This window comes from Neocloeon triangulifer, unplaced genomic scaffold, assembly GCF_031216515.1.
Source record: "Neocloeon triangulifer isolate White Clay Creek 2 clone unplaced genomic scaffold, ASM3121651v1 ptg000014l, whole genome shotgun sequence".
NCBI classification, from domain to species: domain Eukaryota; kingdom Metazoa; phylum Arthropoda; class Insecta; order Ephemeroptera; family Baetidae; genus Neocloeon; species Neocloeon triangulifer.
This window is the reverse complement of record NW_026775556.1, coordinates 23,524,486-23,552,084: the sequence shown is the minus strand read 5'-3', so window position 1 is coordinate 23,552,084 and position 27,599 is coordinate 23,524,486. Positions and strand designations below refer to the sequence as shown.

General features: G+C 37.6%; 3 protein-coding genes across 4 annotated transcripts; 1 reads left to right on the top strand and 2 right to left on the bottom strand.

The window, feature by feature from the left end:
• The first annotated feature begins 111 nt into the window (after positions 1–111).
• On the top strand, positions 112–1,703 carry LOC132199702 (dynein axonemal light chain 4). The gene is made up of 3 exons (XM_059624628.1): positions 112–583; positions 1,112–1,195; positions 1,251–1,703. Exons 1-3 carry the CDS (start codon positions 506–508, stop codon positions 1,413–1,415), a joined length of 327 nt encoding a protein of 108 aa, XP_059480611.1. The 5' UTR covers positions 112–505; the 3' UTR covers positions 1,416–1,703.
• LOC132199701 (cold shock domain-containing protein CG9705) lies at positions 1,696–4,158 on the bottom strand. The gene is made up of 4 exons (XM_059624627.1): positions 4,026–4,158; positions 3,394–3,520; positions 2,422–2,541; positions 1,696–2,359 (listed from the first exon to the last, which is right to left on the bottom strand). Exons 2-4 carry the CDS (start codon positions 3,516–3,518, stop codon positions 2,194–2,196), a joined length of 411 nt encoding a protein of 136 aa, XP_059480610.1. The 5' UTR covers positions 3,519–3,520; positions 4,026–4,158; the 3' UTR covers positions 1,696–2,193.
• Positions 4,159–7,244: 3,086 nt separating this feature from the next.
• On the bottom strand, positions 7,245–26,318 carry LOC132199617 (protein Tob1). 2 transcript variants are annotated; one of them, XM_059624479.1, is made up of 2 exons: positions 26,148–26,318; positions 7,245–11,383 (listed from the first exon to the last, which is right to left on the bottom strand). In XM_059624479.1, exon 2 carries the CDS (start codon positions 11,215–11,217, stop codon positions 9,838–9,840), a length of 1,380 nt encoding a protein of 459 aa, XP_059480462.1. In that variant the 5' UTR covers positions 11,218–11,383; positions 26,148–26,318; the 3' UTR covers positions 7,245–9,837. The 2 variants fall into 2 exon arrangements, with proteins under 2 accessions (XP_059480462.1, XP_059480461.1); XM_059624478.1 differs by lacking the exon at positions 26,148–26,318 and adding an exon at positions 22,169–22,523.
• Between the last annotated feature and the right edge of the window lie 1,281 nt (positions 26,319–27,599).

The window sequence follows — 27,599 nt, the reverse complement described above, 5'->3', positions numbered from 1 at the left end:
GCTATGTCAAACTACACACGATTGTATATTTTATCGACCAATCAGCTCATTCAGGTCTCTATGGCAATGTTCATTGTCCCTCCACTCTCGATCACGGCTTTTATTTTTTTGCAAACCGAAGGCATTCTATTTACAATCGAGCAACGTGCTCGAACTGAAGAAAGTGTTTTGAGCAAAGTATTAATTTTAGTGGAATTCTCCTTAAAAAGGGGAGAAGCTTTCTGGACGACTGAGAGATGGCTCCGTAGTAGGATACGTTATTTTTTTGGATAAACCACTTAAGCCGCCCGTGAGAAAATGGAGCCGACGAAGAGCCGGATTGCCCAATGAGTTTTTTGTCTCAAGTAATTATGAGACGAGTGCAAGGGGCCCTGCGACTGTCACATGAGAGGTGTCATGATTTTGACGCGCCTTCGTGCTGAACTGACTTGCATTCGGAGCCACCGTTAAAAAGGAAAACTACGAAGAGTGAACAGATTTTTGGCAATTTTCCGGGAAAGACACCATGGTGGACACCGTAGAGGCTAAAAAGGAGGACGTCGAGACTGGCAAAAAGATCATTCATTCGCATCCTTTAGTTCGGGTAATAATTATTACTGTCAATTTTATTTTAAAAAAATTAATCAAGAAACAAGCAAAAAATAAATTCATAAAAATTAAATATTTCTAAATGTTTTTCCAAAGTTTCTTGAAGCTTTCTGTCGTTTTCTGGCTTGGAAACGTTGGCAATAAAAAAACTTTTAATTGCAAACCGACCAATTAAGCGATTTATAGTTTGCGCAGACCTTGCCACTTATTGCTTTCAGCTCAGATTTTACGATTCTCTTGCTCTAACTTGTTTTATAACTTCTGCGTCGCTGGTACGCAGCTATACAAGCTTACTTTGGCAGTTGTTACGCCTATATTATTAATTAATTAAATTCAATGTGCTTTCAATATGAGTGACTAAGCAGAGGTCTCTAATATAAGCAGAAATATCGATATATAAAATTAATGTTTTTATTCTTTTTATATATCTTAAAATAGAAAGTTAATTGTGACGCTTCTCCATTCAATTCCAGCTACAATTGCATAATAAGACTGCACTGACAACTAATTATTTCACTTTCAGCACTGCGACATGCCTGACGAGATGCGAAATGAAACAATAGAGCTGTGCGTCACCGCATGCGAAAAGCACTCGAGCAACAATGAAGTAATTAATAATTAAAATTTTAAATCATGAAGCTCATTATCATTTTTCTTTACAGAGCGCAGCCAAACTTATTAAGGAGTCCATGGACGTCAAATTTGGTCCTTCATGGCACGCAGTGGTCGGCGAAGGCTTCGGTTTGGAGATAACGCACGAGTGTCGAAATTTGCTGTACATGTTTTTCGCCGGCAACATGGCAGTCTGCGTTTGGAAATGCTCGTAAAGGGCTTTGTTTTGGACATTTCTTGTGATGCAATAATTTATTATTTCGTACCTGTCTTTTTAATTTTATTTAAACTATGGACCAAAAAATTCCAATTTAACCGTTGTAATGCTCACGAAGGATCTGCTTAGCTTGATTAGCAATAATTGTTTGTTGACTAGAGTTTGTTATTGTTAACTTCGGGCCATAACCGAGAAGTGCTAAACGCCTAAGCCATAATATTATAATCAGTATTGATTATTGTTGGATATATTATCTTAATAATAAAAATTATTGAATCTCCAGTTTCAAAAATGCTGATTTTATTTTGCAGTTATACTTGGCAACAAAAATCTTTGATAAATTGGCTACTTTTATAAGGTATCAGGAAAAACACCGATTTCAAAAAAATATAGATTTCATCTTGTTCTAAAATCGATGCTTTTTGTGTGTAACATTACATGCAGTCCCATTATTTCAATATTTAGCACACGTTTAATCAACTTCTAGCTATAGAGGGGATTCGTAATATTAAATAGAGGAGACGAACCTTTCTCCGAAATGAAATTAGTAACTAAAAACCCTTATACGCGAAGTTCAAAATGGAAACTTCAGGCAAGTTCAAAAAGCTCTAATCAGTTTTTCTTTTTAAAAATTAGTCTTGTTTGCATCGGATGATTTTCACCCTCTAAACGAGGGCTTTTAACGATTTATCAAAAAATGCTTCCGAAAAAGGATAAGTACCGTTAAAACCTATCGTAAGATTAGGAATGGCTACTGGAATCAGTCGAGATGGAAGTTAGGCAGGATTCTCAGCGCTTGGGCAGTCCCAGCGCAAGTGCACCTCTGGCACAAAGTTAATGATCTTAACATGCACTGCCTGGAACTTTTCCATCTTGGGCGGGATCGGGCAGAGACGGAAAATCACCTCGTCGCCAGGAAGAGGGACGTACTCGCCTTCAATACTACAAAAAATAACAAATCATTGTAATTTTGTAATTTAACAAATTAATGGATTTTATTTTACTCAGAGATGTGGACAAAGATGTCATCTCCGTCCTCCCTCGTGATGAATCCATGGCCCTTTTGACGGCAGAATTTCTTCACCTTTCCATGCTCCAATGGATTAACCATGGCCCTCTCAGATCTGCATAATAAAAATTCTTAACTTCAGAAACAGGTTTATATTTGAACCAAAAAACCAAAAATTAACGTAATAGTTGATTTCCCTATGTAATTTAATTTTGTTATTATGTCTTTGAATTCCCGGAGGTTGCATAATTTTTTAATATTAAATATTTATTTTAGCAAAAAATTAATTTTTTTAATGTTTACTTTTCAATTAAAAAAATTCAATTGATTTACTTCTGAAATAAAAATTAAGTAACTGTCTGGACTCAACGTCTGGTTTTAATGTTTTTTTTTTTTTATGAACATTCGTATGAAAAGTTTTTATCATTTCCTCCCTTGGTAGAAAATGACATAAATGCACACATTTTATCGCTTGTTGTGCGTGGGATCGTGACATTAATTGCAACTGCCATCGGCATGACACATCACACCATTGAGTTTTATTTTACGACTTGACGCGAATTGCACAGCAAAAAACAGGGGATGCATAATTTTTGCATCGCTCTTGCTCAATGTGCAGCCACATATCACACGCCTAGTGCAACATTTTTGCCTCCACCCTTTTTATTAAATATTGCCTGTCTGTCTATCGTGTGAAATATTGAAATGAGCAGACGTCCCACACACACGAGAACCAACATTCGCACGGAACAAATCAACCGATAGGTCGACAGGAGCAAATTTATTTGCTCTTCCCTTCCTATGAAATTTTATATTTATGCTCATAAAACATCACACATATTCTTTGTCGTAGAATTTAAGGAAAATAAATAACTTTCCAATGTGAAAAAAGGAAAATTATACAATCGAAGTTGGACGAAAATTAAATAAATTAATTATATTTTCAATTGATTTAAAGTAATCATACGTTGAATGGGTTCTGGTCCTCCTGGTAATGATCGGACTCGGAAGCTGCAGACTGTGCTGTCCAGGAGAATCAGGGGACAGCATGTTTCCATGTCGGACAGGAGTGGTTGATCCGTTCTCGGACATCTCTGAAATTCCATAACCAATTAATTATGATCATGTTTTAATTAAGAAAAATTTCGCATCAGTTTAATTAAGATAAAAAATTATACTAATGTCAATCTGAAGATTATGCATACTTTGTGATTGTACTGTACACACCCTACCTACCAGCATATATTATCATAATAACTCACATGATTGCAGGAGTCAAATTTCAACTCAACGCCACATTGCAAAAAATCATGTTTAATAGAGATAACTATAATTTGAGAATTCAATGACTTCGACGTTAAATCAGAACACTAATTTTTCCCCCGATAAACAATGAGCTAGACAGGGGGTATTTTGCAACAAAAACGAGTGAAAACAGCGAAAACAAAAGTGTAAACAAGAGAAAACGTCGCTTTTGCAAGGACGCGATAAGGCTCGATTTGATTTTGCTTTTCACAGCAACAAAAAAGCCCCCCACAATAAATTGAACTCTTCAACCTCAAAATTTCACATTCATTATCAAGATTTGCGGATAATTACCTCAATTTATGGATTAATGAGCGGTGAAATGAGCGAGCAACCGGCGAAGAAAATTCCTCTGTCTTCTCTTCTCTTCTCGATGCCTTCAGCAGTGCTGCCAACCTAACGAAGAATTCTCTGTTTTAAATTCAAGGACTGCACTAAATGCGCGGCAAAATAAGAGATAGGACAGGCAGGTCAGGCCGTCCTTTGAATGGAATTGCGCATTACATAATCTTATCAATTATTATCGCTTTCATTCAATCCAAAATCATAAAGCAAACCATTAAGTTTTAATCTACTCGTAATACTTCTATCACGATAAACTTTTTATTAGCTTTATAGATGAGCTGTCCAGATTTAGAATTTCTGCAGAAAAAGTTAAAATAATGGAAATTACATTTAAACTTTGATATTTTTTAAAACAATAGAATTATTTAAATATTCCAAATTTTGACATAATTTTTAATAGTATTATGTGTTTTGGGAGTTAAAAAAAGAAGACACGCGGTTTTGATTTTTAACATTTAAGCATTCTTTATTAAAAATTATAGATAAATACAAAAAATAACAAATATCCTTCTAGATAAACATAAAGAAACCTGACTGTGATGTATCAAGCTATTTTTATGTTACAAGCCAAAAGAAGAAGATAAAAACCACCTCTGGCAAACCCTCTTGATCATCGTTCTGTGCGAAATACAAAATATAATCAATATACACATTTGAAATATTTGACTACCTTGAAAACCGTGACAAAAATATACTATGTCGACTCTTCTTTTTTGTGGTTATATATGTACACCCACAGCTATAATTCGCTCAACTCGCTACAATTATGTGAAGCAGCTTCGATATATTATTATAACAAAATTTAAACTCTCTCATACTAACAATAATAATCGCAGTTAATTTTTATGCTCTTTTTCTTCCTTTCTTTCTTTTTTAACACATAATTTGTAAATATATATGTATTAATTACTTATAGAGAAAAGTGATGCTTTAAGTCAATAAGTCGGCCGCTTTTGCCGGCACACCATTTAATACATCCAACCAACGATACACATGATATTTTTTGTAACATTTTTTTACTGCTTTTTCCGCATTTTAAGCGCGTCTTCTTTTCTTTGTGGGACATAATAATGCATTAATCCAACTTATTCTCCGTTAGAGGGTTTATTGTCGATATTTTAAAAAGCAATTAATTAAGACAATCAACTAACTCCATTAGCTTTCAAAGAAGAATCCATGCGTGCAGGTTTGAATTTCGGAATCTGGTCCGATTCGAATCAATCGCGACGAATATTCTCTCGCATCATCAAACCAGGTAAGTTTCAGTGAAATTTAAAACTTGACTCAGAAATCATATTTTTACTTTTTACTGCAAAAGCACCTTTCGTTTTCTTTTACCCCGATAAGCCGCGTGATAAAACCAAGAGTTCCGAACTGCGCGCTTTCGTTTTGCAAGAGGACGACCAAAGCCTAAAACACACCTATGTTAAAATCAGAGGAAATAGCAGGCTGCGCTTATACAAACATTAATCTTTACTCACTTACGGGCAACTCTTAGATCCGATATATAAAAATTTTGAAAAGTATATAATATATTACTACTATTTCTATATTTTTTTCTTACGTTGGGTGCGAGTCTGACAATGAGTGAAAAATTTGCAAACTTGATATATATCGCGTTCATATTATATTAAATTCAACTTTTGAGCTGACGGTTTAGGGATGAATTGCTTGCTATTTCCTTTTCTACCAATTTAATTCGTAATTAAATATGTGAAATTTTAAAACTAATTTTTCATTCTATATAACAGCAGTTCGTTGACAAAACTATTTCAAATAAAAGAAGAAATCTAATAAAAAATTGACGCAATCTGCATTTTATTTTACTTTAAGGGAGAATCTAAATTTATTCAGACTCGTCTTGTGAAGGACTGAAATAAAATTTAGGTTCTCGGGCAAACAACCGTAAAGTGCAAGAAGTGTGTCGCAAATTCGTGTTCACTGATAAAAAAAAAATACTGAACCGCGACCGACCTCCACCGTAAAGGGCCACAGCCGAATTCAGAGCTTTCCTTTTTTTTTCCTCGCGGAGAGATAAAAACCTGCACTATATATACGTCCGTCTGAGGAGAGATGAATTGGTTACACATATAGGGAGGCAATTAGCACGCTGGCTTGAGTTTGACACAGAGAAGCGGCTCAAACATTTAAATATCAAATTTACAAGTTGTATCAGTTGTAGCGGCGCAGGGAGATGCGAATACGAAACGGAGAGCGAGAGGTGGTGGAGGAAAATCAATCAACGTACGTACCCCGCCAGAAAAGCAGCTCGGCCCAAAAGCAAAAGGGCGGAGAGCAGATTGCGAAACAAACAACCCACTGCTGTATTCTATTTCGTGTTGTTGTTTTTTTTTCGTGCTGCGCCGCAAGCGGAAAATCAAAAGGATTTGTTTTTTTTTTCGTTATAATGTGCCCTGATTCTTTTTGTGTTCACTTTTGCTGTCTAATTCCATTCCTGAGTATACACTTACTTCATCCTTATACGAAACAAGGTATAATTACGAAGGTAGGCCATTTAGGTTGACACAGCGTTGCTAATCAACCAAATTATCCTAATTGAAATTCGTTACGCAAGGTGGGTTCTTTTTTTCACGACCGCGTGCGCCGACCGAAAAAAAAACGCATATCAAACCACCCGTGGTGGTTGTTCTCGCTTGTTTTTCGACCTGAGGAGGCCACTCTTGCGCCAATTTTATTTACTTAAGAGCGAGTCAAGAAGCGTAATCGGGGAAAAAGTGGCGCAAGAGTGGGCTAACGGCGCATTTATACTAAATTTTAATTGTCCCGTACACATGCATATAAGTTGGATTTGCAAGATTTTCTTTCTTTACTTTCTAATTGTAACGGATGATTTTTAATTTTTTTTCGATTCGGTTTTTGACTATATAAGTTGTACGACTGCTACCAGTTTTTAATGTTTTTTGTTTTGTTGTGTTTGTCTTCTACAAAAATTACTCTTGTTATATATAATATTCAGTTTCAAAAGTTACATATTGAAATTTTCTCTGCTTTTTAGTACGCGTGTGTATTATGCGAGTGTGTTCGTGTGCTTATATACGTCAATAAGAATTAATTAATGAAGAGAAACATCGATTTGAATAACAATGAAGCACAGCTGATTTGGATATTTTGCCTCTTATGTGAGTGTATAACCTTAGAGATGTCGTGTTTTATTTTTTTTTTTGTCTATTTAGCACAAGAGGGAAAACATGCAGTATATTTAATGTATATTTATGCAATTATACACATTTTGAAGAAAATTGCCTGCGTTTAACTATACAGAATGGTAATATATTATACTCTCTGTAAACATGCAACTGATTATTTTTTTCTTATTCTCTGTCTGAAAATTATTATTTGTGTCTGTGTGTATTGTGTGTGAATCAGTAAAATGAAAATCTCACCGGTCTTGTCTATAGAAATTGAAATGTTTCGTACACAATTTGAATCGCACATGACGTAAATTTATTCTTTTGGAAATCGGTTTCAAACCTTTTTGATGAAGAATTTCCAAAAAGTCGGTAGGCTAAAAGGTCACAACATTTATAATTCGCATCTTACTTTCTTTCTTTTGAGATCGAGTTTTCACAATAATTTTTCCTCTAGTTATCATAAGCAAAATTCTAAAATGTGTGTGTGTTTTTCAACATATGTATATATGCATATCCATTGCACAAACATCCAGTTACACTACAGTCGTTTTTTGTGTTAATTATTATTAAACACACGTTTTGGAACTACATCAAGGGTTTGACTCCGAAAGCGTAATTAATGGCTAAACACCTACATTTATTTTGAACGGCGTATATAAATATATAAAAATTAAAAAATTGCAATCAACCGCGCGACGTACATATTATTATGTAAAAAAATTCTGATCCAAACGCAAAAGTCGCTCTTTGCATGTCAGAGGAGTGCAAGAATGGTATATTTCTTTATTCTTTCCTTCTCTCCTTTTCTCTGTTATTTTATTATATCGTCAGGTATTTTCATCACTTTTTATGCAGATAAGCACTCCACTTTCAATGGAAGTAACGCATTATTTATATGCATACAATTCAGAATGCCGCAAAATATCAGCAGAAAGAAGTCCTATATAAAAAGAAAAAATACCGTCAAAGAAAGAATTTAAGCAGAAGTATTATTTCATATAATATGGCCTAAATGAAGGTCCTCTCTTGACACTATGTGGACGACATTATCTCACACGAGTATGAAAATATAAAAGTGCGCATAATAAAAATATAATCAATGAAGTTTTTTTCAGTTAACAGCCTCATTATTTTAATTAAGTCGACATTCATCCACACATTTTCTGGATTACTTTAGATGAAAACATGTATGTATATTTTATTAAGTGACAACCATCTCGTCAATAGTCGCACGCTAAATTTATGATAGGCCTTCACATCTTCAAAATGTCCTCCTTTTTACTACAAGGCGAATTGTTTTTTTTTCCATTATAGGTCACGAACATACGAGCAACATTTAACCGTTTTAAGGTTAGCTATACTTTGCTTACTTTTTTTTCAAACACCATTCCGTTAATAATTTAGATTTTTTCCATGAAAGTGTATTCTGGTGATACGCGCCAAATATGTTAATAATTCTAGATCATCTCGTTGGAATCGCAATCTTTTTCAATTCCTGTAATTTGCTCTTTTTCTCTTAAATATATTCAATGAATATGAGACCATTCGGTATTAAATTCTTATTTCTGCATCACATAACACTATTGTGGCCTGGCTTTCTCTTTTAAAATTCAAAGATGAACTGTTTTGTTAAATTTGTTTTAATCACTCATAATTAAGAACGTTTAAATGTTTTAAAACCTCTAGTAATAAAAAATGGTATTGTGTGGTTTTAGTAAGCACGCATTCCGGCTTTTATTTTTCAGCTTTTCCGAAGCATCATTGCTTTAATAAATCATTAAGTCAGAAATGAAAAAAATACGTTAGGTCTCAACTTAAAATATTCTCGTAAAAAGGTAAAATCTTTGGTTTACCTATGAAAATAAAACGTACAAAAATTCGCAAAGTTGGATTCAGGAATTGTTTTTCTTAACTTGGCGAGATGGATAAAAAAATATTAAAATAGCAATTTGCTACTATATTATCAAGTGCACTGCGTATTCCCACGCTTTTCTCTCTAAAATCAGCACAAAGCACCATTTTTATCATTTCTTCAGATAGAAAGCGTTGAACAGATTTTATACTTTTGAAATATAGATTCGAGACTTCGTGTGTATCATCATGCCGTTGAGACTCTCTTTGAATAAGGGCATTTATATGGAAACATATTGGCTTGTCGTTGATAAACCTTTTGCAAAGGTGTTATTTTTCACTTTTTGTATTTTCGCTTTTGCTACATTAATTTGTTGATCGCAATGAAGTGGGAGACATTCACTGTTTATTTTTTACTCATTCTTATTGGTGACGAATAGAGTCAATTCCTCACCATTTAGTTTTTTCTTACACATTAACAGCAAGTAAAAACTCTTTAAAAAATAAAGCCTGACAGTCATGCAAATAATCAGCTATCCAATCGAGGACGTGTCAGGATGTTCCTATCAAAGCCTTAGGCATAATTTTTTTATGAATTGCTGTCATACTTGCAAGGTAAGTCAGGTCGTAAAGTGTGTGTGTGTGTGTTGCGTGTGTGTATGTGGTAATTCTCATGCTACCTCTCTCTTATCTTCGCTTTTTTTTACCTAAAACCGTTTCTAATCGACGACTGCTCTGCGGGTTGCATAAGCACCCGGCTAATTTGCCACGAGAAGGTGCTGGTACTGGCCCGGCTGGTAGGTGGGCAGGCCAAAGCCGAGGCCGTCCAGCAACTGCTGCTTGCCACTGTCCTGTCCGGAGGAAGGGTTGTTGTTTCCTGCGGGCGAAGTCGCGCCCGGCGGCACCAGACTAGAATTGGGCGATATCGAAGTCAACAGCATGTTGGAGGAGCTCGAGTTGGTGGCACCGGCAGGCAAGGTGGTCGGCAGGTGGCCGTCCATGAAGCTCCTGGGCGGGAACTGCTTCTGGTGCTGCGGGAAGTGCAGCTCGGACTGCATGTGGTGGGGTTGTTGGTGGTGAGGGTGGTACTGGGCAGTCGGGTACTGCAGGTACTGACGACCGGCGGCGGGGAAGAAAAAGTCCTGTGACTGCTGTTGAGGGTTCGGAGAAAGCGATCTGGGCCGGTTGGAGCCGACAACGAATCCGGGCTGCTGCTGCGTCTGTTGCTGTTGCAGGGCCCTTTGCTTGATGTAGTTGGAAAACTCAGTCGGCGACATTCGGTTGGCCCTTTTGGAGCTACTCTTCAGCTTTGTGCTGCCGAATTTGGTCTGCGCAAAGGTGGCCGTGGTGAAGGTCAAAGGAGGGGCAGGCGGTCGGCCGATGAAGGGTGCCGTCGAGTTGGAGGAGCTCTTGGCGTTCGTGGGGGAAGTGCTCTCCTGAGGGGCGGCCACAGGGGCCGGGACACCGTTGGCCGGCGCGTTGGTGCTTTTCGGCGGCTGCGGAGGGGGTTGTTGACCCTGGCGTGCGGGAGGGTTGGCAGGGGGAGGGGAGGTGGACAGGCCGGAGCCGTTCTGATATGGCGACAGGCAGACTTTCGGAGCCGTGCACGAGATGGTCAGGTTGCCGAGGGCGTTCTGGATCGGCCTGAAACATTGTGCGTCAGGGTTGAAGGTTTTGCGCACCTCGGTGTCCAGGTCGTCGTCTGGCGAGGAGCTGCCGCAGCTGGTGGCAGCAGCGGCTGCTGCTGCGGCTGCGGCGGCCGAAGCGTTCAGGGCGCTCTGGGCCATGCTCTCGTTGTAGAGGATGCGGACGGCGCCCTTTTCACCGATGCGGTAGCTCACCTCGCCAGGGTCCACCCATACGGCCAGCTCTTGAGGCAGGTTTTCCAGAATGTCCTGCACAGGGATGCCACTCTCGCGGGCGGCAGTGTCCAGAACGGGGTCTACCGAGCCGGTGCCGGTCTTGATGCAGCGGTAAGCCGATCCGCGCATCGGCTTCTCAGGGTACCAGTGTCCATTAAACTTCTCGCGAAGGGCGCGTTCGAGCTCTTCTCCGAACAGGTTGACGCGTCGTCTCGGCAATTTGTTGTACAGGTATGATATTACAAAGTTGAGAGCCACTTGAATCTCTACGTGCATGGCAGCAGGGGGGGATTCTCGGCTGAACTCGGAAGTTTCTCTATCTGTATTTTTTTTTTAATTGTTAATTATTTTCGGAAGGCTCACTCGCTTCGATTGGGTTGAGAACAGTATTGGATGTATTACGAAGATACCATGACCCACTTGCACTTCGCAGCAACGTTATCTGAAACAATCCAGCACAAGTCAAATTAATTAATGCACATACATGTATATGTTCGAGTATATATTCTGCTGTCATCAGCATAATTTACATAATCATTATGCATGCCCTGCTGCCGCCGTTCGGAAAACTGATCACGCAATCTAAGCAACATTAATTATTGCACGAAGATTTTAATTGGAATATGCTTGCCCGTATCTTTTTTTACTTAATGCAGCAGACACGGCCGCCTGCTGTCATGAGCATAAGATCGCTTCAAATGAGCACCGAGCGAACACCGCAATTAATTTAATTTATTTTATGCGTTATCAGGTTTATAATGGTTTGTGTTATGACGCCAAAGCCAGACGAAAAGCATGCATCCCAGATAAGCAGAGTGTGGAGACTTATCACGTAATTGCACTAATTAAACCATTTAGCATTTTTTTTTTCATCTCGATTGCGGCATTTGCATATTATCACGTAAGGCTCATGTGTGCACAACGAGCGAGCCTGCGGAGCGAACCGCAGAAGATCAATTTGCGGACTGTTCATATTTAGACAGCTTCTGCAGGAGCCCTGCGCAAAAAAATTTACTATAAATTTGTTGTCATCAGAATTGCATAAATTATTATAAAGTTTGCAATTAAAAAAATATAACTTTAAAGAAATTGTAAGATTAAATATTAAATGATGTATATTTTGAACATAAAATAAATATTAATAAAATAAAACAGATTTAAAAAAAATTAAAATTGCTGATAAAGTTGTTTTCATCAGTTTTTAATATCTAGTTTGTAATTTAAATTGAGTAGAAATCAAAAGTTGAAAGAATTGTTTTAAATTTTAAATCTAAATTTTGATCTTAATAATTAAAAAAAAAAATGTATGATAAAAAAATTACTTTCTAATACTCTTGCATAATAATTGTCGTGGAGTTAATATTTAATATTAATCGCTAATTATTAACTTTTATTTTTTAAACAAAAATAATTTAAGTATGTACACAGCTCAATTGTAATTCTTTGAAGGTCAAAAATTATCTAGTTCATTTCCGCCATTTGTTGCCTTGTTGTATGTATTGTATGAGACGCTGCTAAATAAATTAATGATCGAAGGGTGATAGTTAGAGTGCTAAATTGCAAGTCTATGGTCAAATTTATTAAATGAAATTGCTGTGCCGCACGCTGAATTCACACAGCGCGTCACGCCCTTTAATTAAAAGTTAAATTACAGGGCTGAAAAGAAGCTTCTGCAGTGTAGTAGTGCGGCAACGGCGAATTTCTATGGAATCATAAACAAAAGCCCAGCAGAATGTTGAGATAGGAATAGCCTTGCCTGGTCGGCAAGAATGAAAGCAAACGCTTGCTTGCCTGCCTGTATGGGCGAGGAAACTGAGACTGACGCATTTCACGAACGTGAAAGTCAAAGGGGTGAGAAGAGAGCTTTTGCTGGTGCAGCACTTTCTCGGGGAAAAAGCGGCAGCCGTTCTGATCAATTGCGCGCCTACCCCGAAATGAAGACTTATGGAATCGGGTGCGCGCAAAGTAGGTCACGCTGCCAGCACCCCCGAGCCTTCACCCTCTCCCCGCTTCCCTAATTTTCCGTCATTTCTGGGCAACGATCATCCGTCGAATGTAAAGAGCCGTGCATTTAGAACGCTGCGATAATTGCACACCCCTGGAGTAATCTCTGCGTACGTGTGCGTGTGTTTAATTGGAGCGACGAGAGAAAGAGAGCTCTCTCGGCTTCTCTATGTTCTTTCTCATAATATCACGAGCCTAGCGCTGGATGGCGGTTTTTTAAGTGCTCGCCCCGTCGCTCTGAATAACTTCTTTCAGCGGCACATTTCTTTTGTTCGGTGAAGATCGGCGTTTTGAACATGCCTGTTAAGGTCAAGGATATATTTTTTCTGCTGACACGTTTTTTTTTTATATAATATTAGATATATTTCATAATTATTATTATTTTTTTTTTTTTGCTCGCGGTGGGTATAATTATTCTCGACAAGAATGCGGGATGGCACACTGCGCGAGAACGTCCGTGCTGATGTTCTAAAAATGTTTACATTTCTGGTCCGAGGAAAATATTTAATGACGAGTTTTGGTGGCTGCTATGCACTAAAAATAACCACGTGATTCACGCGCCTAACGCCTAATGACGACAGTCGTCGGCCGAAGCATCAAAAAACAAAGCTTATCATGACGCTCTGGTTGCCAAAACTCGGTACTCTCCATCGTTCAAAATAAATACACTATTGCTTCACACGCAATGCTTTTTATAAAATCTCTTACTTCTTGCGTACTCTGTCTCTGTGCACCCGTTCATGCGCCCACTTTCATTGCTTGTTTTGTTCTACACTGTTCGTCCGGACGAAAAATCCAACCGTGCCAAACGCGCCCCGCGATTACGAAAGCTCGTCACTGAGCTTCAACGATCTTGTTTGTCGAGAGAAAGAGAGGAAGCTTTTTCGCAATGAGCGTAAGACAATATTTTGCAATAATGGCCCTGTAATTTGCGGGGACACAATAATTTTAATAAAAAATGACTCTTTTGGTAATGAAAAATGTGAAATTATTTTAAAATTTCTAATCAAGAGTATTATTTAGTTTTATAGAGACAAGAAAATATCATTCATGTATTTAATTGTTTTATGCATTTTACATTATAACTGAAAATGTTGCCAACCTTTTTCAAATTATTAAAATTTAAATGTGAAGAAAAAATTTCAAGAATAGGTTCTAATACTTGAGTACTCCTCTCGATCAGGCTTGAAGAAATTCTGCCTACCTAACATTAATTATTAAATTCTAACATATCATTTTAATTACTTATGATTAACATTTATATTCAACAAATAATAATTTAAAATTTTTAAAATAAAATGTAAAAAAGAATTTTTTTTGTTAAATTGTTTTTATTTTTAAATGAAATAAATATTTAAAATAAGATCTAAATAAGGATTTCATTATTAATATTTATTTAAACTAAGGTGATTTTTAATTTTGACCGCTTAGACGGCCTTAATCCCTGCTGAAGAGCAATAAAACCGCAACAAACTTGAGTGGTACAAGTAAAGCTATGCATAAACATGCACACACATTCGCATTGATTTTACCAAGCTGCTTCGGAAAAGGCACTGGGGCATGCGCGCATTCTTGGTGGCTGTTATGGCATCGGCAGCGTAGTGTGCCAAGTGTTTCCCAAGTTGTCTCTGGCGCTAAATAGCATCAGCTGTTGTATTTTCGTATGGTGTGCGTGCAGTATATTGACATTTCAATTTTCCGATTGCGGAAGAAGCGCGGTCGTAATAATTCGCACGCTTTCCTTTTCAGGCGCTTTTTATATTAAGCGGGGTCCATTTTCGGACGACCTTCGACTCGCACATAATAATGACAATTAAGACTTAATGTCCAGATTTCGTGATGTCGCTAATTGAAAATCAGCCGTGCGTATGCGGCGGAGTCGGAGGTCGCACTGCACACAAAATCAACTGATAACAGCTAAACAAATGGAGCGCGCTGACGACGTAAGAGGGTCCAATGACGTCATTGCACCTGCTAGAGCAACATAACACCCGCGAGGATGTGCGCCGCCGAGGGCACGGCGAGCTTTCGCACACCTCGGCGCGCATTTTTCTTTCGCCCGAAAATCTCTGCCCAGACCAAAATAAACCGAACCTTGAAAAAGGCTGCAAGCTCAATTTAAAGCAATAAATAAACGCCGCGGTGGAGAAAATAAACCGACTTTCTTGCAATTGTTTGTTGCAAGAAGAGGAGCTGCTGACGCCAAGGTGGTGTATTTTTGAAATTCTGCAGTGCAGCTTTTTTGTCTCGAGTTCTGTTGAATTAATTGTATATACAGCTGAGAGTGTTTTATTGCTATTTGGCTTTTGCTGCGTGAATTTTGTTTTAACGCCGCCGATGAATTGATTTATTCATTTCCAGCAATATATGTTTGGAAAAGTGCCACGATTTGTATAGGAAATAAAGACGTTCCAATTAGAAGCGTTTGTTTTGGTTAATTGCTTGTAACGTTAGAGCTCTGACTGCATGATATGTTTGCAAGTTTCTCAAGCCATTTACTCCTATAAAGTGAATCAACATAAGAGCAAAATGAGGCTACGTGGCTTATCAAATTTCATCTAACTTGTTTACTGTTTGCAGAATGCACGCGTTGGAAAGTTTTGAAAATTGGTTCAAAAGTGGTGCAAATTTGTTTAAAATTATTTATTGTGAATTTAATTTTTGATTGATTAAATGGATTTAAAAAGTTAAAAACTGCCGGCTTAACTAAAAAATTGAATATGAAATTAAATTTTCTTAAAATCAATTATTTTGGAAGTCGCAAATATTTCACAAAATGATTCAAACTTTTGCATTAACCCTTGAACTTAACATTTCTACGATGAAATCAATATTCCGCCTAAAATATTTTATTAGAAAATAGTTAAGGACCCATTAAAACAATTTAAAAAAAATCAAAGCTAGTTTTTTTCCATCTTGTTCACTAAAAAATATTGCTTATTTATAAATTCAATTTTAAATGCATCTTCGATGCCAAAATTAATCGATCGTATATTTCACGCCTTCGCAAGCCCTTGTTTTGCCCTTGAATTTTTGTGTCTCACTTTTTTTCCGTTTTGCGTCATTCCGTTTATATATCTTTGACTGCCAAGAAAGAGTGGTGAGCGGTGTGTCCCAATCGATTTTCGTGCATGTTTCAAGAAGAAATGTTGCGAAACATAAAGGATTTCTCAGCTCTCAGCTCGACAAAAAGGGAACCACGGCGATAAGAGCAATTTCGTCGTTGCCTCTGTGTGTGCACACCAAAAAGCACCGACCTGGCGAAAACGGCCTTTAAATATATACATAACACGCACTTTGCCTTCTATAGTACTTTTGAGTTTATGGCGGTCGCGCATATAATGTAAACTCTGCGTGTTCTCCGATAGTTTTTATCAATGGCGGTAGAGTAATAATTTCGCATTCCCGCGGTTGGGCAACATTTCATTTGAGCAAAGTGTGAGGTGCAAGCGAAATGCGAGAGCCTAGAGGAGGCCGGTTTATGGATTGTAGTTGCGTCATTCCGTTTTGAGCCCCTTGTATCGATCGGCCCGACTCCCTCACTCGCCGCGCGTATCCCGGCCAGCCATCAGCAGCTAGTACTGTGCCCTAGGTCTGGGTCACAGGGTTGTTCACTGCTGCGCCGTTTCAACCAACGCATACCGATATAAAAACGTCAGATGTGTATAATTTTAGAAAATATATTATTACATATAAAAGGAAGGAGACTTTCTGCGCGCTACAATTTTTGCTCCTCCGAAAACGAAAGTTATATAATACGCTTGGCGAGGGTTACGTTTTCCTGGCGGACCCAAAACTTTGTGATAAACACGCGAAACCCACCCTGTTGATAAAGGAAACACGCGCTCCACTTTCTCTTTTGTTTTTTAATGAGTCTCTGGTGCTCTACGGCTCTGTGATATATTTTAACATAGACTCTATTTGCGCACGGAATATATTTTCTTTATTCAAATGAAATGGAGATATAATTACCTGCGTCGGTGGAGCGTGTGAGAAATCAAAATGATTAGTGGCAGAAGAAAAAGAAAAAACACTGTTGCACCCACAAGTTGATTATTGTTATACTTTCCCGTGCTTGAAAGATAAACACTAACATGACACATTTGTATATAAATGAATGCCTCCTTATTTATGCAAATCGAGTTTTCCTTTTAGTTTTCTCTCAATAAGCATCCAGCAGCGCAAAACAAACGAACTTTGTGCTCAACGGGAATTCAGTCTCACAGCTTTTTGATTCATTGCCTGGCCGTCTTCATTCAATTTCCCTCTGCTCGCGAGACAATATAATTAAAAGCCGGTCTCAAAATAGTTTGCTGATTATTTTGGTTTCCATTCAGTTTGGATTATTTCCAAGTTACATGGTTATGCAATTTAAATAAATTTTGTCACTAAGGAGAACTTGTCGGTCTGAGTATTAAATTAAATTTAAATATAATCACCAAGTTTCAATCGATATTTGTTAAAGAATTCAAACTCACTCCAAAGTCCGTACAGACCACTCAGACCAGTGAAATTTCTTGCCATATTCGATCTAATTAAGACGAGACAATAAATAATAAAATATTTTTAAATTTTTAAATTAATGTTCCAACCCAAAAAAGGACACCGACCCATAAAATAAGCTACTGGCCTGACCACAAAAAAGTATTAATATTATTATTGTTAAAATAAAAAAAAATAGAGTGAAACGAAAGAAAAAATATTAATAATAAAATAGACTTAATTTTCAACATAAAATTAATTTTAATATTTCTTATATTTTCCAAAAAAATAGAATACTATAGAATATTTAAGTTGATATTTGATACAATTTTATATCAAAATGGCATTTCTCATAAATTCTGTACAGTCACAACCAGACCCAGCCACGCATGAGCAGGAGACGTGGTGGGGGAGAGCGAGTTTTGCTGGCGCTGCTGTTGCTTTCCCAGTGACGTAACTGGGGAAGGAAAACCCATGCCGCTCCCAGCTGCTCCCATCTAAATGCATTGTTTTGCACTCTTTGCCGCGTTTTTCGGTCAAATATTGTCGATTCAAGGCGGTTTTGAACATAATCTGCAGGTGTCAGACTAGTTCGGAACCTAGGGAAGCTTTGGCAACGAAGAAAAAGCATCTCAAATCAGCTGGAAGCACGAAAAGCCACGAAAATACGGCCAATATCTCCGTGACGGCGAAGTTGCGGCTCAAAAAAGCAGCGGAAAACTCGGATTTTTTACGTTTTGTGAGTCGATATGTGCTTCAGTGCCGGGATGTCAACAAATTAAGTCGTTTCTGATCATATTTGTGCATGTCCGATTGTTTTTTGTGAGAGAAAAGCGGAAACGAGTTTAGCAACCGGACAAGTTGTCCCACGGAATTAACCAATATCTCGCTCTGATTCAATGTTTTAGAATTTTGGCGATTGAAAAGTTTATATTTTTAGAATAATTAAAGCATGAGGAAAATCGCTGTGTTATTTATTTTTTAATCCGAGCAGCCGTTGTCTCGCTATGAGCATAATTACGCGGCGGCCACTGCTTTGTTGCTTCGCTCGGCTCTCTCTCGCTCGAGTCGCCCGACTGCTGCACTCGCGGGTGGAGAGCGGCGCGCTCGATTAATTAGACGTTTGCGCGAATTTTTTATTTTATTAGTAAGCGTAGAGATAAATCGTTCAAATTTTCAGCATTGGTAGCAAACTAACTGAATTAATTTTTTATTTTTTATTCTTAAAAAAATATTTATCTGGAGCAAAGTCATTAATGTTTCCGCGAGAATTTTGTTCTTTTAATTTTTAAATTAGACAAAAAATTTTAAAAGTACAAACCCTAACAGAAAATTGTAGCTAATTAAATTCTCTACAATTTACTTTGCATTCGTTTTGTTGTCAAAATTTTTTTAATTTACCAACGGGATGACCAAAGTCAAAACATTACTTTTTCTCATTGAAATAAATTTTTTAGATTTTTTCTGAGATAGCCAATCGATTGGAAATTTAATTTTGATTTAAGAACCAAAATTTCATCACAATATGTTGAGCCGTTTAGAAATAAGAGCGTCTGAACTAAAACCTGCTAATCAGCCTCGACGGCAGTTTTAGGGGGCATCAGTTAGTACTTTGTGATTTCTAAACGGCTCAACATATTGTGATGAAATTTTGGTTCTTAAATCAAAATTAAATTTCCAATCGATTGGCTATCTCAGAAAAAATCTAAAAAATTTATTTCAATGAGAAAAAGTAATGTTTTGACTTTGGTCATCCCGTTGGTAAATTAAAAAAATTTTGACAACAAAACGAATGCAAAGTAAATTGTAGAGAATTTAATTAGCTACAATTTTCTGTTAGGGTTTGTACTTTTAAAATTTTTTGTCTAATTTAAAAATTAAAAGAACAAAATTCTCGCGGAAACATTAATGACTTTGCTCCAGATAAATATTTTTTTAAGAATAAAAAATAAAAAATTAATTCAGTTAGTTTGCTACCAATGCTGAAAATTTGAACGATTTATCTCTACGCTTACTAATAAAATAAAAAATTCGCGCAAACGTCTAATTAATCGAGCGCGCCGCTCTCCACCCGCGAGTGCAGCAGTCGGGCGACTCGAGCGAGAGAGAGCCGAGCGAAGCAACAAAGCAGTGGCCGCCGCGTAATTATGCTCATAGCGAGACAACGGCTGCTCGGATTAAAAAATAAATAACACAGCGATTTTCCTCATGCTTTAATTATTCTAAAAATATAAACTTTTCAATCGCCAAAATTCTAAAACATTGAATCAGAGCGAGATATTGGTTAATTCCGTGGGACAACTTGTCCGGTTGCTAAACTCGTTTCCGCTTTTCTCTCACAAAAAACAATCGGACATGCACAAATATGATCAGAAACGACTTAATTTGTTGACATCCCGGCACTGAAGCACATATCGACTCACAAAACGTAAAAAATCCGAGTTTTCCGCTGCTTTTTTGAGCCGCAACTTCGCCGTCACGGAGATATTGGCCGTATTTTCGTGGCTTTTCGTGCTTCCAGCTGATTTGAGATGCTTTTTCTTCGTTGCCAAAGCTTCCCTAGGTTCCGAACTAGTCTGACACCTGCAGATTATGTTCAAAACCGCCTTGAATCGACAATATTTGACCGGAAAACGCGGCAAAGAGTGCAAAACAATGCATTTAGATGGGAGCAGCTGGGAGCGGCATGGGTTTTCCTTCCCCAGTTACGTCACTCGTGAAGCTTCGCGGCAGTGCCGCGCAAAGTCGCTCTGCGCGCCTACCACGAGGCCTTTGTGGCTGGGGCTGGTCACAACCCAAAATTGAATTAAACACTATTTTTCCAATATCGCAAACTTAGATTAAATATTATTTAATTTTTTTAGATGAGCTGTAGCAGAGGCAAAAAATGTCTTTCATTATTAAATGGAATACAAAAAATTAGTACTTTTTTTTCTTTTGATTTGAAGACTTTCCAAAAAGTCTTCGTCGGATTTTTCAGTCAGCAGAGAAATTCTTTTCCTTTGAAGTGTAGAATTGCAAAGGAAATTTGAATCATGTATATTCAAATTAAAAAGTCATCAAGTGCGCAGTAAATGGAACTCTCTGAATGGAAGGGGTTGCGGCAACGACGGGGTTGAAAACCCTTTTCAGCAGCGTAGCTATAATATGTATTTTTCCTCGTCCATTTTCGTGCTGCATGGATATAATTCCACAGTATAATGCACTTAGCACAGAAAGTACGCGCCGGGGCTGCAACAGAGGAAAGAGACTCGCCGGGGGTGTATCTCGTTGGTGCGGCCGGTTGTTGCTCAAAAGAGAGTTCAGAGAACACTTTGCGCGCATCTTGCGAGAGCTATTTTTTATCGAGTGCACTCTCAAAAGTGAGCCGCAATCGATTTTCGCCTTTAACTTTTCAAAACGTAGGCACTTTTTTTCATCCACACTGTGCAGTTTTTGCATGTGATGCTCGAAAAATATATAAATAAAAAGTATATAAAAGCAGGCGCTGCGGCGCAGAGAGAGAGGCTTTCTGGCATTACCAGCGAATCCTCTGGTTACGAAAGCCGCGACTAATTGCAGTAATGGAATAGCTAGAGCAACAAACTTGGGCTAATCATAGCTCGCCGCAGCGAATGGCTGCTGACGTGGCCCTTTTCTTTTTATTCTTTCGAGTTGGACTCGATTGGGGTGCGTGCCCAAAAGGGCCAACCGATTCGTTGATATTAATGGTGAGAGAAAGAGCGGGTCAATCAATACGATCTTGATTCCGATGGCACAAGTGCGATAAGAAAGTGTTCTGCTGTGCGTAATAAAAGATGCATAGAATAGCCCCGGAGAAGGACACGCACACGCGATGACGCCTGCGCTGGGCGTACGGGGCGCCCACGCACATCAAGGGAATCGTACACAGAAAATTGTATTCAATTCCAGCGTCGCCGAAAGCGTCGCAAAAAAAGTAATAAAGCGCGTCTTTTCCTCGGAAGGAAGCGAATTTGCAAAAGAGTACGATATAGCGTTTGGGGATTGTTTTGGCAATTGTGTGTTGTGCACCGAGCCAAGGTCACACTGAGGTCGTCCTGCATTGTTTCTAACGCACGGCCCGAGTATTTGCATTTTTACACCCCAATAAGCAGCAACGGTGTAGAGCGGCCGGTTGGCTTTTCGATCGGCAGTCGGAATGCAATCGTATCGAAAAGTTGGTCAACACTTGGCACCGGGTAAAAATCGGGGAGAGACTGTTTAGCGTTTGGCGATCGAGAATGTTCAACGAAATTAATTTAAACAAAATGACCCAAAAAATTTCAAAATAGTTAGTAAATGAAATTTGAAAAGAAAAATAATTATAAAAAAGATCGGTTTTATCAAAAATTCTTATTAAAAAAATTGCAATAAATATAAAAAAAATTTAAAATGTTTAAAAATTAAAATTGTGTATTTATAATTTAAATCATTTATTTTTAAATTACTTCAGCTGGTAAATTTTGTAACCAAGGTGCAGAGTGTTTTTTGTTTACTTTGTATTTTTTTTAGGTACGAACTGAAACATTGAGTCTTTTCGAAGACCTTGTTTTCGTGTTGACAGGAGAGAGAGAAAAAGGACAGATTTTTAGGCCGAGGCCTAATGAGGCGTCGCAAGGCTTTGAAGTAAATTTCGTCCTAATTAGCCGCGGCAGGCGAAAAATCGATTCTGCGAGTGCCAAAAAAGCGGCCGTGGGGCGCGCACCAAAATAAAATACACACACGGTTTGTTTCGGCTCACCTTCAGTGCAACTCATTGACGTGGATAAGGTCATGGGGTGGCAGCGCCGAGAGAGTCGGTCCAGCGGCCGGGGGCGTTTTTTGGTTTCGAATCGATGCGCGGAGGGCCGCGGGCAGGCTGCACCTGCGGAAGGGCCGACGCACCTGCGAAGTGGGGGTCGGAGCGACCTTCTCGGAGGACACGCACGAGTCGGACGGTCGGTGTTGAGACCTTCAGCGCCTGGCTGCTGCTAATCAATCGGCCAAGCTGAACTGGGCGATCGAGCAAGGGAGCAGTCGGCAGCGCCAACGGAGCGCCAGTGGAAAAGCAGCCGAGCTGTGTCGCATGGGTCTTGTGGCGCATGCACCACTCTCTGCCTCTGCCCGGCCCTTAAGGCCCTCCCTGTCTATGGTGCCGTACTCGCGGCTGCTGCTGCTGCTGCGTTATGAGGCCACGATAAATGACATTAGCTGCGAGCTCCGTCCGTGCCTGCGCTCCGATTTTCCGGCGCGCTCGACACACCAAGGCTTTTGCTCACCGGCACATATACCAGGGGCAAGGACGGTGCAGCCCTGGCCAAGGACTTTGGTGCCGCGCGGTTGGAAAATTCCCTAAGCGCGTTGCGAGAACCTGAAAGCGCTCGCGAATTTCCAGCTGACGGCCGCGAGTGCAAAAACCATGGCCGAGGTCAATATATTGCCAAAAGGACGGTCCCAGGGTCGGAAGTGGAAAATTATTTGAAATTTGAACCGAATTAAAGATAAACTCAAATAAAATTGAGCAATATATTTTATACAATTTGAAAATATTATCTTTTCGGCCTTTGTTCAAATGAAAAGTTTAATTGAAAATTTAAAGTAGATGAAACCTTCTACAAAATGTTTTCCAAATCCTTCAAATTTTAATGGAATACAATAAAACATACTCAATTTGTTTAAAATATGATGAAAAAAGCATCATTTTCTAATTTTTGACTCATCCGAACGGAATAATTTCAGTCGTTTGGACCCTGTTTATATCTCAATAATATTTTCTAAACGGCTTGTTCAAACATTTTGAGACTTTTGTATTCGGATGCAAAATGACAAGGCTCATCTAATGGCTATCTTGGATTTTTTGTCAGATTGCCTATTTTAAAGGGGCATAAAACTTTATATTTTGACCTTTGGCCAGGGTCAATGACCTTTGACCTAGAAACTTGCTGACCATTGAGAAAAGATACCTTGGTTCATTAACTCTATCTTTCTCTCAAGGAAATTAAAAAATCTTCACCCAAATTAATTTGGCAGCAGTTTTAATAAACCCTTATGTTTCTCCGGCGGCCATATTGGATTTTGAAAAATATGAACAATTTTCATTACTTGAGAATTGTACGAACCAAATTATGAACTCTCATGATATTTGATTATAGAAATCAATAAATTCTAAGCGCTCTAAAATTGGATTGATTTTCTCCGAAACGAGAAGAATGCAAAAAACCACGTTTTTTAACATTCAATTAAACTTTTCTCAAAAATTTATGGGGTGACCCCCAATTTTCTCGTGCCAAATCTGTAGCAGGGTTATCAAGGAACATGTTGGTGGGTCACACACCTTTGCCAAAGTTAGTTTCGTTTACTTCAAATGGGATTGAATGATTTTCATAAAAATTGTCCATAAGCGAACCATGTTAAATTCAAACGCGTTTTTCTCAAAAATTTATGGGGTGACCCCAAATTTTCTGGTTATCAAAATGATCCTTGTGGCCTAAACTATCAGTTTCTGTGGAGGATATTGCTGCCCTAAGGTGGTACCATCCTCTTTAAATCCTTGAGGGAAATCAATTTCTGACTTCGAAAATTTTTAAGAACCGCTATTCATTGATTTTATTTGCTCAATGTTATTATTTCTCTCTTTTTTTAAATGCATGTGTTCCCTTCCTTCAGTATAATTGCCCTGTGAACATGATGAAAAACATGAAACTCAAATTAAGGTGTCAATGTTTTAAGGAATTGCTAACATTTTAAATTAAATAATCTCTCAATGAATTTTTTAGTCATTTTCCAGTAGAAAAATAAAACGAATATTCATCCAAACCGTAATATTTGCTTTATATAATTTATTAGATGATATTAGTTTTATATTTAATTAAAAAAATGACAAAAACAAAATACTGCGTTTTCGGAAGAAATTTCCTTATGAGATCAGATTATTTTATTTTTTTTTATGAGGTGAAGGCAACTTTGGGAAGCCTATTAATTTATGAATGAAACTGAGTTTTAAGTAATTTAAAGTCTAACCGAAATCTAATATAAAAAATGTCTCAGTTTCCCAATCATGACTTGTAATTAGTTTGGCAATATTTTTTAGCATAGTCATTACAGATTCTTTTTTACATTAAAATGCACTGTAATTCAACACCGAGTTAAGAGAAATGAAATATTATATATCAGAGCTAACTTTTGAGCTGTATACACAAGGAGGCTGTTTTAACGGTGTCCGCTTGTACGTATCTCATTACCATTATTACACACTTGATTCTATTTACATTTTCCGGTAACCGAATTCCATTATGTATTTCATATTTAAATAACTGGGAAATCACAATAACTCAAGTCACTTAACGTGAAAAAAATTTAAATATAACGGAAACCTGATGTGAAATCGTAGAAAATGAGCTTAGCAAAAGATTTAATAATTATGGGCATTATGGCTTTCTATACCCGTAATTTATAATTGGTTTTTAAATTTTTTCTTTCTTGAAATCAACATAAGTCGCTGCAGAAGCCTTTGATAACACACCATCTATAACTCGGAGCACATTATAGAAATTGTTTGTGATGGAAACGAAAGGTGTTATTGTTATGCTTACGAAAGCAAAGTCTTATTCTTTAAACCGATATGAAAAACTTGCTGATGCCGTGCATAATAATTCTGACAATTCCACTGAAAAGTAAATTTTATCAATTTTCCGGAAGTAAAATTTTCAGCAAATCACAGCAAATTCGTTGTATAAATTATAAATGGAACAAAACGTTCTGTGTTAAGGATTTCTTTTGTAAATGTATATCGCAAGTACCTTGAAGTTTCAATCAATTGTTGGAATATATACATAAATTGCCGCGGGTAACAACTGGTGCTGCTGCAGCAACTAGATAATAAGAGGATCAATGCAAACGTCCCTGACCTAGCATAATTATATATACCTCCTCTCTTCGGGGTTTGAGATCAGCGCAGGAATGTATGCATCAAAACATTTATAGCTAAAAATATGTATATGCGGGAAATAAATTATTCCAGAGTAGTGGTTTTACAGCCCCTGCAGGGGTCGTTTCCCATCACTTTATGCCGCATCTAATTGATTTAAAATCCCATAAAATACGCAGATTCCCACCTGCTCTCTCACAAAAAAAGCACTTTCGCGATAAGAGTAAAAAATGTAAAAAATCCTCTCGATTTTTTGCCGATCTATACACCCTGTCAAAGTGTCAAGTACAGCGAAGGGCAAAATTACTCTTTGAGAAAAAAAGGCGCTGTTAAAAAAAAGAACATTTTTACACTATCGCAGCAGGCGCACAAAATAAACTTATTGGTTTATTGATTGCTTTCGTACGTAAATAACCGCGCTCCTCCGTCGACCTCTGCTGCTTTTTTACCTTGACTTTTTTCTTTTATAATATAAACTGTCAAAATGTGCAAAAAATCATATTAAATTTATTTTGGAAACACGTCAATGGAATAAATATTTTATATTTTAAAATAAAATTTCGACTGGTAGGAAAAAAATGATTTATAATAATAATCAGATTATATTCTTAAGGGGAGGTGCACCAGAACTCATCCAGCCACCTCTAGTAGCAGTGGGATGAGCCATTTTAAACTAAATGTCCTTTTTAGAAAAAGAAATTTGTGCATTTTAGTCGGTCCGACGCTAATTTCTGCAGCAGGGCGATGCATTTGCGGGAAGTGTCATGCCCTTAAGTGCTCTAGGGAGGTAATTAAAATTGGCAAAATAACTCACCAGTCAGCAGCTTCCATTCTTGGTCGAAGTAGTAGTAGTAGTGCTGGCTAGTGGCTGGGCACGACGATTCGCTTACTACGAGCACCGAAAGTGCACCGACGAATCAGTGCTGCCATCTGTCGGACGGTTCACCACCTGCAGTTCAAGGTCTGCACGATTGGTGTCCACGCACTGGCGCAACTGGAGCACAATCGGCGAACCTGCAATGATTTTACATTATGTTTCGAAGACAAGCGAAAACTGCGATTTCGGGCAGGGAGGCGCAAAAAAAGGCGCGCCACGGAGTTGACACAATAAAAGAGCGGAGGAGGAAAATGTCATTAGTCCTCTCTGGTGTTGTCTACGACAAAAGCTGTCGTCACGAATGAATGTCTCTGGGAAAAGCTGCTGGCGATGACGGATATATGTAATGGAGTTTCCATTTTGTTTGCCGGATAATGGCAGTGGTGTGTGAGAGACAGCTTATAAAATATATAAGGCACTGGGAAAAAGATTTATATCTGTGGGACGATTTTGCGCTTTTGTTAGGATGAAAGTGACAAAGTTGAAAGGGAAACTTCATTTGCGTAAAAGTTAAAAGTATACACGGAAGGCGAAAATTGAGTAATGATCACATAATGTGTTTTTTGCAGTTTTTTTTTTCAATTTTAATGATTAAAAATATATTAATTTGCATGAATTGTTGAATTTTTCGGAATTTTTATTTATAAAAGATAAAAATCAAATATTTTAGTGATTTTTTTATTATCTACTGTTGATTAATTTTATATTTTGTTTGAATTTCTTAACTTTAGCTCTCTTTTAGTTTGAATTGGTTTCAAGAAGTTACATGAACTTGGCCATTATTTTATTGCATTTTTTTTTTGTAATTTCTCTAAGTAAGAAAATCGTTTATGTTTAACGGGCTTATTGGGCTATGTACTTAAAAATGGAATAGTCAAATAATGAAGTCAGTAATTTTTATAATTTTTACCAATAATTGTAAGAAAATGGCTTCTATTATAAAATGCTGATGGGTTTTGACTGTGCCACCAAAGGCGTTCTTGATCAATTTTCACAGTTGAACTGCAATCGAATAAAAATTTCCTAATATGAATATTATGAATGTTGTTATAAAAATTGAAATTAATTAATTTAATTGATGCCAAAAGAAGATAATATACAATAAATATAAAAATATGAAAATTAATTTTCGTTTTGTTCACTTTTGTAACGAAATTTGAATTCAAAAATTACTTTAAAAGTTGCAAATAAATATGATTATTAATTATTATTATTATTATATTTATTTAACTCTATAGTCATAATTTAAATAATTACCTTTTAATTAGAGCAAAACTATTCCTCTTCTTCAATTCAAACAAATAAAATGTATAAAACTACAAAAAAATTTTAACAATTTTTTCAAATAATGAATTATCCCTTCTGTATCGTGGGCAATGGATTTTGCAA

Coding starts and splice junctions, on each gene's coding strand:
- LOC132199702 (XM_059624628.1), top strand. CDS start 506: ATGGTGGACACCGTAGAGGCTAAAAAGGAGGACGTCGAGACTGGCAAA. Junction 584..1,111: donor ATTCGCATCCTTTAGTTCGG/GTAATAATTATT, acceptor TTTCACTTTCAG/CACTGCGACATGCCTGACGA. Junction 1,196..1,250: donor AGCACTCGAGCAACAATGAA/GTAATTAATAAT, acceptor TTTTCTTTACAG/AGCGCAGCCAAACTTATTAA.
- LOC132199701 (XM_059624627.1), bottom strand. CDS start 3,518: ATGTCCGAGAACGGATCAACCACTCCTGTCCGACATGGAAACATGCTG. Junction 2,542..3,393: donor AGGACCAGAACCCATTCAAC/GTATGATTACTT, acceptor TTTATTATGCAG/ATCTGAGAGGGCCATGGTTA. Junction 2,360..2,421: donor ATCTTTGTCCACATCTCTGA/GTAAAATAAAAT, acceptor TATTTTTTGTAG/TATTGAAGGCGAGTACGTCC.
- LOC132199617 (XM_059624479.1), bottom strand. CDS start 11,217: ATGCACGTAGAGATTCAAGTGGCTCTCAACTTTGTAATATCATACCTG.